Source organism: Falco naumanni, chromosome 2 (genome assembly GCF_017639655.2).
Source record: "Falco naumanni isolate bFalNau1 chromosome 2, bFalNau1.pat, whole genome shotgun sequence".
Classification (NCBI taxonomy): Eukaryota; Metazoa; Chordata; class Aves; order Falconiformes; family Falconidae; genus Falco; species Falco naumanni.
Window position 1 is genome coordinate 76909774 of NC_054055.1, and position 12182 is coordinate 76921955.

The 12182-nt window shown below is 42.2% G+C and overlaps 1 protein-coding gene across 2 annotated transcripts in view; it reads right to left on the bottom strand.

The window, feature by feature from the left end:
- The window catches only part of RCAN1 (regulator of calcineurin 1), a 42703-nt gene extending 39749 nt beyond the window's left edge, over nt 1–2954 (bottom strand). Inside the window, exon 1 of one of the 2 annotated variants that reach the window (XM_040585029.1) lies at nt 2613–2954. In XM_040585029.1, the coding sequence (XP_040440963.1) occupies nt 2613–2861 (249 nt within the window). In that variant the 5' untranslated portion in view covers nt 2862–2954. The remainder of the gene's footprint in view (nt 1–2612) is intronic. The other variant, XM_040585030.1, reaches the window with a different exon arrangement.
- Between the last annotated feature and the right edge of the window lie 9228 nt (nt 2955–12182).

Genomic DNA, 12182 nt, shown 5'->3' on the forward strand with positions numbered 1-12182 from the left:
CCTTTTTAGGATACCTTTACTCATTTCTTTATCCTCATGGAAACAAAGTTCCACACAACTGTTTGCTATACTGATAAGAGCAAGTTAGATTTTTCTGTATACATTCTATAATGAACTAAGTGAATTTTCTTAAAATTAACTCTCTATAATTATAAAGTGTAGCCCTTTAAAATTATTATCTTGGAAACATTTTCAGATGCTAGGTTGTCACTCTAGAACCAAAACACCTTTTTCTTGGATACCAGAATCAATAAGCACTAAGGTAAAAATGGCTGCACGCACGGAAGACTCTGTAATCTTTTCCCCACTTCTAATAACCTTATTCTTTTCATACCATCCAACAGCAGTATGCTGAAGCACCTTTCACATCCAGTCTGAGATCCAGCCTCAGTGCCTCATCCCACCTTTTATCTCTTTGCAACTGCCTGTCATTTGGCCAACAGAACACGTTAAAAATGTATCCAATCCATGAATCTGCTCTTTTCCTACAGAGCAGTCATACATTTCCAGCTTTAAAGACTTAGCTCTTGCCATCTCCATAACTGTATTAACTGAATCTCCATTATGTTTTTCAATGGCTGAGATTCAGTTAGCAAAAATCCTAAGTTGTTATTTCAATCTATTAAAAGTCTGTGTACCACATTTACAAAACACCAGGTCCCAAACACCTCAACTTTTTTTTATATTTTGCATTGCTTATAAAACACCAAGACAGACTTTTCTTCCCTCTTGGATAAGTATATTTATTCAGGTTCAAGATAAATCTTCCATTCTTTGCTTTAGGAGTTTACATTTTAAAAGCAACAGCTACGCTGCAGTAACTGCACATGCTGCCATCCATGGTTAAGATAACACAGTTTATGCTGAGATGATTAACCTCAAATTAATGTTATTATTTTAGTAATCTGCATTCTTTCCTGCTGCAGATCTTGTCAAGAAAAAAAAAAGTATTTAAAACAATTTTTTATTGTAGCGTTAAGGATATGTAAGACTTTGTACAGATCTAAATTAGGTGTGTGAAGACAAGATTCTTTGGAGTCAAACCAGGAAAACAGAAAAACGGTTTAAGTGTTCAGATCCCACGCAAGACCAGGAGGTATCTTGTGTCTATGTTGTATTCCATCTAACTGAAATTTCAAAACATGCACTTCAAGGTCACACGAATCCATGTGAGAAAACACTATTACTACGCACAGCTGTTGACACTACACAGAATTGATTATAGGTCTTTTCCTATGCATACTTGGGAGTAACTTGAATTAAAGTAAATAAGGTAAAACCCAGTGAAGCTGTCATACCTATCACACCTGCAGGTGCCCCAAGCGATACAAAAGTATACTTACATTAGAAGTTATATAACCTTAGAAAGTAACTGGAATACAATGTAGCTGCGTGTCCTATTTCCAGATCATTTTTAACACATATCTGTTAGCAGTTGGACTACTACAACAACTCTAAGCTGTTCTTCCACATAGACAGCTAATTACTTTAGTAAGATTTTAAACCAGTGCAATTATTGCCTAATTTTTCAAGTCCATCTAATTTAATTTCAGTCTGTTTAAAACAGAAATCTCTCCTTCAGCATCAAAGTCACTAGAAAATAAGAGCTCCAAAGCAAAGCCAACTATAAAAGCCAAAAGAAAAGTTAGCTTCACTCATTCTTTAATTCTCACCAGGGCTGAGGCAAGTAAAATAAGGGTAAAAAATTAAGACTGATTTGAATTCCTTCTTCATCAAGAAGGCCACAGATAACATGAGAAGCAATTCTGAAATATTTATGTACACTTATTACCTAGAGCTGCTGTTTACTTTGTACGGCGCACAGTATTCCTCTGACAGCTGCTGTTACCTTTCTCTCCCCTGGAACAATGGTTGGCAATTTTGAGTATTTTTTTAAACAAGGCGGTCCTCAACTCAGACATGCCTTACAGATCTGCGTATGTCACCCAACAACTCCCTTTGCCTGCAGGCAGGCGGCTTCTGCGCCCACCGGACCCCTGCCCGCCGCGGGCCTGCCACGCCGCCCGGCCTCCCAACGCTGTCTTCGGCCTCGTGTCTCACCGAGCGCCTTGGTGTGCGCCAACAAACCGCAGTTCCCCGCTAAAGCACGACCGCAACGCTCTGAACAGGGTGGTCGAGGGCAGGGGGATATTCTTTCCCTTCTGGTCTGTGCAGCTCTTCGCCCTGACCTAGGGGTGCGGGTCAGTGGCCGCGCCGGAGGGCTGTGGATCAGGCCCGCGGACAGGGGTCTCCGAGGAGACTTCGCGCCGCGGCGGGGCCGGGCCACCGCGCCAACCCAGCTTCGCGTCGTGCTGGCAGCGCGGCCGGGGACGCGGCGCCGCAGCCCCGGCCCCCCCGGCCCGAGGGAGGGGGCGGCCGCGGAGACCGAGGCGCCCGCCGAGACCCGGGCGGAGGCGGGCCGCCCCTGCCTCTCACCCCCCTCCCCCGCCGCCGGCCCGCAGCGTCCGCCCCCGCCGCTCCCCACACGGACGGCCTGAGGCGGCGGGAGCCGGCCGAGCCGAGCGGCGGCGGCTCCTCGCCGGCAGAGGGAGCCGGCCCGCGGCCCTGCCCGCGGTCCCCCGGCGTGGGGCGGGCCCGCCCGCCGCGCTCACCCGGCACGGACCGTCCTGGAAGACTCGCGGGTCTAGGTTGCAGGCGATGGTGGCGGTGGGCAGGTCCCGCAGCGCCACCGCCTCCATCTCGCCGCCAACGAAGCTCCAGTCCGTCTCGTCCTCGGGCGGCAGCAGCAGCGCCTGCGCCTCCGCCTCCTCCCCTGCTCCCCCGGCCGGCGGCAGCTGCCGGAGCGGCGGCTCCTCCTGCCCGGCCGGGCCCCTCCCGCCGCCGCCGCCGCCGCTCTCCATGGCCGGGGGCGAGCGGAGCCCCCGCGGGGCGGGGTCCGGCGGCCGCTGAGGCAACGCGGTGCGCCTCGCGCCGGCGGCTGCTCCTCCTCGCCCCCCCGCCGCGCGCGCGCGCCGCCACAGCAACAGGTGGCGGGCCCGAGCGAGTCGCCGCGTCCGCCATCTTGAGTGAGGGCAGAGGGCGGGCTGCGGGCGTGAGGGAGCCCGCGGGACCGGGGCGTGAGGCAGCGGCAGGGGCACGGGGGGCACGAGTGGCGGCCCGGGCGAGGTGACCCAGCAGCTGAGGTTGAGGCACACCATGCCTGGTGAGCGTGGCCACTCGGGGCCAAGGTGACTGGCCGAGGCCTGCTGCAGCCACACACTTGTGTTTGGTGGCCGACGGGAGCAGGGAACAACACATCGCGATTTGAAGGACAAGGAATATTATGCTGCAAGCAGATGAATAACACCCACCACCCCCCTTATTCATGCCCTTACAAATCAGCCAAAGGTCACTGTCATGTCCATCTTAATTCTCTCACCTTCCTCGAGGGCAACCCTTGCAGTTCTGCAAATGGTTCACTGAACATTTAGCAGAAAGGAAGCATAAAAGAAAAAATAAAAGGCCCTAACATAATTTATACTGCTGCATCTCCTCATGCTGGCAATTGACGCAGCTCATCCTTTCATTGTACTTTTTTCAAAAGTTGGGCCAAGGCCAAAAGGCTTTTGACTTTAAAATTTGTGGAAGCTGGCATATACAGCCATGTCTGCACTTTTCTCCTTACTGTGGGCGTGAAGGAGATGTTTTCTTACAATGTTTCTTCTTTACCTGTGTCAATAAGGCCATAAAAGACAGCTGCACCTTCCCCGGCTACCTCAAGGAACTGCTTGCGTCAGACATTTCCTACATACAAGAATGAGGTTTACCTGGTGTTCTGAGCTGGTTAGTCCAACCTAACTGACCTAGACAAACAGTTCTCTTACGTACATATACGTAGCATCCCCTTCCAGGGGAAGGCCCAAAAGTAAGCTTCAGAGGTCACCGTTTCTTTTAAAGTTATTGTGACATTCATGTATATCTCAAATGTCCTATACTAGCACAAGGAAAACGTGGAATAGTACAAGGCAGTAAGGAGTGAGAGGATGCTGGGCAGTAGCTGGCAAAGTACTAACTTAATATTCTACCCCTGCAGGGCTGCATAAGAAAGAATGGGGTCTAAAATGTGGAAAGAACAGTCAAAAACCTGTTTTCTCACCTGAAACCTGCTCAATATCAAAAACTTGGCTACTAGCAAAATGTACTCCAGTTCCTGTAAAGAACAAGAACTGGTGGCAAAAATATGGGAATTCCTTCTGACAATCAGAAAGCCTCTGAGGTGCTAATCCAGTTCTCATTTCCAGTTACAAGAAGCTTCTCAAAGACATGAATGAGGAGACAGTTGACATTTATACTACAGCTCAGTGTCCCAGGGCTTACTTAGAAAGTAACATTTCATTATGCATAGCGATCTTGTCATCATGTGTCATCTATACAAAGACTGAAATAAAATTGTTTCATAATGTCTGGTTATCTAGATCACAGGTTTCTAACTGTATTTGTGTAGATAGCATGTTAGCGTGCACTTGGAAAATGTTACTATGCCAAATACAGGATTGGATTTTGTAACTGGACTATAAACACACTGACGCAGCCTATGATGGGTCACTTGTTCTGGTACAGCAAATATTTTCAGTGATGTTCAAAGTAAAATACTCTTACAGATCTTTTCTTCCAAAATGCAGCAACACGAAAAACTAAAGTAGGTGAAAATGTAGTTTTGACTGAATGCTGTACCACCTACTGATCTGCACTGTGCTAAGTTTATAGCAGAGGCAACAGCTCCACCCCATGAGATACCACTGTTGCCTTATCTTAAGTTAGCACTGCTGACCTTTTTTCCCAACAGCCCAAAGACTTTAAACTGATGAATTACTGGTCTCAGTACATTTTAATGAGATCTTGCAGGATTCAACAAGAAGGAGAAAAATACCACATGAAAAGATAATTTTTTGCCTTCTCCCTCCTCTTCTGTTAGAAGTTTCTTCAGACTTTCTAATCTGTTTTGAACCATTTAAGCCTTGTTCAGGAGATAAGCTCACATCTTAGATACAGGATATTTTTGTGAACAGTTGTGCAAAGTGACATAAGCCTGTAAGTTCTCACATCAGTTTTCACAAAAATTCAGACAAATGGTATCTTAAAAGTCACATATATGAACAAGTTGAAACTTTTTAATCCTAATTTAGCATTAAAACCCCCAGACAAGCTGATGCCATTTTTAACCTTATTCTTTGATTTCAGAGTTGCTTCCTGACAGGAGTGGTGACACTTGCCTCTTTGAGAAGAAGCTATCTGTCTGTTTTCTCTGTATCAAGAGCTCTAGCTCCCTACACAAATCCCATGTGAGGAATCTGAATGGAAATCTGCTGTTACATATAGGTAAAAAATTAAAGTCAAGAAGCAAAACCTGCTGATAACAAATTCCCGCAATTGCAGCCTGCCACCTTATTATTACGAAAGCCACTGAAAAATACTAATCTACCCACAATTGGTCTAATGGCATAAGCCACCCTCCAGCTGGTTATTGTAACTCAGGTGTCAGATTTGCGGGTGAAAATAAGTTATTAATTGTATTTGTATCATAATACTGCCTGAAGCTCAACCGAGATCATTATCACTTCCTACCAAATGCTGTAGTACTCCACAGCCAAAGGACCTATCTGCCCTAGGGGTTTAAAAGTTCAGACAATTCAGAGAAAGCAAGCATTGCTTTCTCTAAATTCCACCCCCCAGCATTAATTCAGTCATAGACTTCAGAAGAAAAATTAAACCTGAATCTCCCTAAACTCAGAGTTTAATGACAGATTCGTTCTCTCTTTTTGTTACATATGAAGGTAACACAACATACACTTTTGACTGGAAGAGCCGGTAAGCCAAGAAAAAAACAGATCTTCACCCCTAGGTTCAGCTTTGAAGACAGAGTATATCTTTCAGTGTAAGTGACAGTGATTAACGCTAATGATTTCTTTACATGCAGGAATAAAAGATGCCTGGGGTAAATCGCTACATGTGCACTAGAACAGAGCCATTTAGATGTTTTAAACAATACACACTACCATCTAGTGGTAGAAAGGAAAGCACGAAGGATGTCAAAAGGTCTGCATTCATTACATGCATCTGCAACGGAATTCCTCACTTCTCAAGTGAAAAGTAGCCAACCAGAATGAAGAAAAAATACCCAACCCAAAACAAAACAAAAAAAACCCCACCAAACTATACAGAACTTGATTATAACTAAATGGAAAATGTTTGGAGAAAGACTGAACATGTGGCCCTATGGGCAGCTTTACTTCCTAAACCACTAATTTATTTAATATTTCTCAGAACAGACTTTCATTTCACCTATTTAATGGCTACACATAGGCAGATGTAGTGATCAGTTTGAACGCATGGCATTGATATCAGTGACAATACTTCAGAAGACAGTACTGCAATCATTCCTTGCCTATAGACCTTGACAAAGGATATGTGTATCTAAAATATTCATATATTAACACTGAAGATTAATTTTGGCTATCAATAACACAGTTTAATTTTCATTAAAATAAATTTTCTTTGATTACTCCCATATCCTGCAAGTACAAATGCACGTCCTGAGCATCTTCCTTACATTGACATTGAAATATTTGTACTATCAGTTATTTGCATATATATGTGACAGAAAATCTTGATTTCTTAAACCTTAACCAAATAACCACCTAGATTTACAATAACAAATGTCCAACACATTCACTGATTTAAAAGCTCAAAGCAACCCAGCCATCCAGTTGAATCTCAAAGATGGGTCAAAGGAACTTGATCTATACTCATACTTTCACCACAGTCAAGCATGGCAAACCAGTATATGATGCAGCATTTTAGATATTTACTTTATGTCTCTTGTTAGATCATACAAACTTCATAAAAGCCTGGCTGGTTCAACAACACTGACTTCTGGGCATCTTCTTTATTAAAAAGGTTCACAGAAGGGGTTCTCAGGCTCGCATGTGGAAGGGCATAACTTAAATATGCCAGTCATCTTTTAAGTCCAGTTCTTCTGTTGGAGGGAAAACACCCATCGCTGATTCCTTCCCAGAGCCAGGAGGACCTTTCCACACAGTGATGTCTGCTTTGTAGGCTGCCCAAAGAGCTTTACCTCCTGCATTTCCTACAGCCATTCTGAACACCTTTTTTTTCTAGGAGGTTTCACTAAAAATCATAGTAAAGTCTTCAGTTTAACTCTTTCAAGTGCTTATATTGTCTGCCAAGCATCCTCTCTGGGCTAATTTCTCACAGATGGACTTGTTCCTCTTAAAACAGACAGAGAGAGGTCTGACCCTCTAAAGCAGGGGTCCTCAAACCACGGCCCACGGGCCAGATACAGCCCCCCAGGGTCCTCAATCTGGCCCCCGGTATTTACAGAACCCACCCCCTTCCCCCACCCCCCACCCCCGGCTGGGGACTGGGGGGAGAAACCAAGCAGCCGCAGATGACCACCTGCCACTTAATCTGCACACCAGCTCCCTGTTTAAAAAGTTTGAGGACCCCTGCTCTAAAGCAAGACAGTCATTTTAAAGTAAATATATAAAGTACACAAAATCTTTTACTTTAAACTCAGTCTGAGCAAAGCACATGCCCCCAAAAGGAAATAGTTACAAAGAAAATCCCCAGACTTCTTTAACAATTTGTTCTGATGTTAAATGTTGTTTTATTAAAAATTTTGTTTTCTTTCTAGCTTAAATTTGCCTGGTTCTCACTGATAGCCATTCATTCTTCTCATGTTTTTCTCCACTGTAATAAAAAGTCTCTCGGTGCTTGATGTTTTATGTTGACGTCCCTCCTCACTATTATTTTTGTTCAGCTAAGCAGATCAAGTCCTGCAAATCTCTCAAGAGTCTTTTTCCTCTTAGAGCTGTTGAAAGTGGTTTCACGCCTGATCCGTACTTATCACCACCATGTTCCCTTGCCTTCCCTTGACTTAATCCAGACATTCCAAGGGATTCCCTTTTGAGAGTGTCATCACCCTTGCCCTCAGAGGGTCTGGATGCCACATCCAGTGCTGCTTGCCAACCTCCTACCGTAGGATCATGCCCCAACACTGCCTTTCCTCCTGGATGCCTGCAGTCGTCACAGCTGCTTGCTTAACTTGGCTTCTCTCCACCAATAGCTGCAGTAACCACAGCAACCAGGTGTCCTGGGCGCAGTTTGACACCCTTCCCCAAACATTACCAAAGCAAACACATCTTAAAAAACCATCACCACAGGTCTGATTTTTATTGGCTTAGAACAATTTGTATAGTTCACTTTTCTATATGTTTTTTGGTCTTTTTAGCCAACAGCATTCAAGGAATTGCTACAGCCTGTATCGTATCAATCATCTACATTAGCTATTTCCAGCTGTATTGACTGAAAATATCTCATGACTCTGGCTCTAATAGCACAATGTCTCTAACAGCACAACCTAAAGGGTTATTTCTGATAGCAGTTCAGTGCACTGCATTTGCCAGTACAATATGCCGTCCTGGTTTTTTTTCCCCCTCCTTCTTTAACTTGTGCAGACTGATCCTTTTTTGTTTTAAAACCACAGTAGTGAGAACAAGAAAGCAGAGTGATAGCCTCTTCATCCCATATTGTGTACATGGGTCTTTTGTAGAAGGACCTGGCACCCACAGGAGGGGTAGGTTTAGCTGGAGTGCTTTTGAGAAGAACTGCTAATGTTTGGAAGAGTAGGAGTCGTCCCAGGGCAGAGGAGAAACATACAATTAAAATGCTGTTAAATAAAATAAATGCAGTGAAGCTAATGTTTCTTTACCTTGGTACTGGTAGGAGGCTAAAAAAATCTTGAGGTGCAGAAGCTAAGGCTTGTTAGGGAATCTTTGAAGTGGTGGGTGATGTGCAAAGCTCATGGAACTGATTCAGGTCAGTTGCTTTGTTAAATGTCTATCAGCACAATCTCTTCTCTTCTATACTTATCTTCCCCTTCTCCCATGGTTCACTATGCTCCTTTCCTGCTGCTCTTCTCAGTAAGTTGCTCTGGAATGCATATTCCTATATTTGCATTGTGCCTGGCAGGGCTGGACTCCCAAGGTCAATGCCACCTTTCGATGCCACCCCAGATCTCACAATGATATGCTTTTCATTATACTAATGCAGCAGGTTACCGTGTACCTTTTACAGATTTATAAACTATGCTTTGGTAAGTCAGCTCTTAAATAGGTAGAAAAGAGTAATACATAGTAGAGGTAAAAGAGCCATTTATTTCAGGAGCACTTAGTAATAAGCCTGGTTACTGATTTACCATTGAGCTCATTTACAAGTGCTGTAGAACAAATGGGTTTTGCTAGTAAGCATTTCTGAAAAGGAACAATAAATATAAAAAAATTTCAACAAAAACTGTGTAAAAGCTGTTAATAGTAAGAATAAGGTAGGACTACTAATCCTAGGAAAAGAAAAATTAAAAAGAAGGTAAATAAAAGCAAAAGAGAAAAAAAGGAAAAAGAAAAAGAAAAAGAAAAAGAAAAGGAAAAAGAAAAAGAAAAAGAAAAAGAAAAAGAAAAAGAAAAAGAAAAAGAAAAAGAAAAAGAAAAAGAAAAAGAAAAAGAAAAAGAAAAAGAAAAAGAAAAAGAAAAAGAAAAAGAAAAAAAGAAAGAGATTGTGGTATAGTCTGCCTGCAAATAAAATAAAATGAACATTAGTGAAGAATGGACTGGGGCCCATACAGAACAAACTGTGTGTAATTCTATCCCAAGGCAGTGCTTGCCTTTTTCTCACTACAAAGCTGCAAAAACAGCAGTTTCTTTGCTGATGATATGAAGAGATATTTTCAAGGCTATTATTACAATGTATAAAAGTATTTCACAAAGCTCTGCTGAAGTGAAAGCTATATATTAATTTGTAGACAACTATATATAGGTGTGATCTTTTTTTCTAAAAAATTAGATTTTTCAGATCTAATGAATTGAGTGATTTAACAGCAAGTGTAACAGTCAGTCTCAAAATAGTGCAACCCTGGGAACATAAGACAAATGATCATTGTACCTCTTGATTGCACATGTAACTTCTCTATCAGTTAGGTATTAACTCAAATAATTTTATTACTAGTTTGAAATATTCCAAATCTTATTCTCCAAATCTATAATTATTTTTAAAGCTATAATAATTTTAAAAGTTCTTTGAGTTTTGCAAAGAATAATTTTATTAAAAGCCAAGTTAAAGTGGAAACAGTACAGGATATGACTCTTTTACATGGGAAAAAAAAAGCTGTTAAGAGCTATGAAAGGTAAACTGAACTGTAAAACAGAAGCAAGTGTATGAAAAAGATCAAATGAGCTGTGATTAGGGATTAAATATTAAGAAACTATTTCAAGAAGCAACAGGCACAATAAAATAGGAAACTAATTTTTAATAAATGACAGTTTGATGTAATAGGAATTAAAATATTAGAGGTGTTCCAGAAAATTTAGACAATTTATTAAAGTGAAGAAAACCTCTTGGACCTTAGAAAAAGCTTTGAATTATTTTCAGGTTGCACAGTAAAATGCTCTAATGGGTCTAACTAGGACTTCATATATGATTTTGTAAGCCAGGTGAATGTGAGAAAAGCAGCATTTGTAACACAGATAACATGAAACCTCATATGTAATTTATCCACTTAGTTTTGAGTATACATATGTCTTGGGCACTTTGCAAAACAAGTAATGGCGTATTTTCCTCCCCAAAGAGCTTTTGTTTTAAGGACTTGTTTTCAGATGCCTTGAGCAGGTGAAATTCAGCTGAAGCTGGAACACTTCACCACTGTTGAAAACTCACTCCCCAAATTCAGTGCCAGAGTATGTGTCAGAAAATATAGGGAGGGAGGAACGATGAGGATGACAATAATGAAATCACAGTTACTTAATAAGACCCAAATCCTTGCAAAGACTCTTAGCTTTAAACATATCAGTAATCCTATTGAATCATGCGCAAATCAAGATGGTCCTTTAAATAGTGTTGTGTGCATCCCCTTCCCTAAGCAGCAGTGCCTGAGGTAGTGGGCGGGAATGGTTGACAGGCATTTGAAAGTGGTGGAGAGGAGGGAGTTCAGTGATGTAAGTTTTACATGGATTTCCCAAGCAGAATCAAAACCCTGGGCAGAGGTCCAGAGGTGTCCAAAATGAGAGTAGGTCCAGAAGTCAAGCCAGACATACTGTTAACAAAAAAAGTGAGTGCTGAGCCAGCCTTGTTTAGCTACCAAACAAAATGATAGGAGGCTACAGCGCAGTCATCAGACTTTCTAGGACCTTGATGCTTCTGGGGAACTTTCAAAGTTACTATTTTACTATTTGCAAAGTTACTAGTTTACTATTTGCAAACCACTATTTTATTGAATTAGATATGATACTTGACAATAAAAAACTACATATAAGCTTTGTTTGTTATCTTGTCCGAGACACATAGAGGACATTATTGCTTCATTAAAATAGTGCTGCTTAACAAAAATAAAAGTAAAAAATAAGAATAGGAAAGTCAAAGACATTTGGGGAGAATTAACAGATTTTAAGTACTTTAAAAAATAGTAAGCAGTACAGACTTTATTTTTGAAAGTTTTATTGTTGGTATTCTTCTATATTTTTAACACTTTGTAGAAAGATTCATTCAGAAATGAAGTACAGGCTGCTTTGGCACCTGCAGCTTTGTGGGATGCCAGGAATTTGGCGAACTGAGTAACAAAGAACAGGAAGAGAGGGACCAGTAGTATCTGACAAGAAGGTGCTTCTGCTCTCCTCTCTGCTTTTTCAGCCTTGGTTAGAGGTGGCTTGGCTTTCTGTGCTTCCTAGCCCAGCAACCAGGCTTTTTCCAGCCTTGCACGTCTACATCCCTACCTTGTTCCCAAGCAGACTGCCTCTAAGCAGCTGGGAAGGGAGCCGATTGCCCCTAATCAGCTTAGTGCTGGGAAGCTCAGAACACTAAATACAGATGGTATCACCCCCCGCAACATGCAGCATGCTGCTGCAATTTTCAATGAGGCATCTCTCCCACTTAATTTTGTTTGGTTAGAAGGAACACACTCTCAATGAAGCAACAGAATGCCACACTGAGTTCTTGACAGAAGTTTAACCAGGGACTTCCATAGCAAACATACATGTATTTTGAAAGCAGTAAAAACTACAGTTCTCCAATACCATTGTTTCCATTTGCAACTTTGTCTTTGCCATAGTTGAAGTAACGTATTTTAAATAGGAGAACACAGAACTGGCTTACATGCAAATGTTAATACAGTTTTG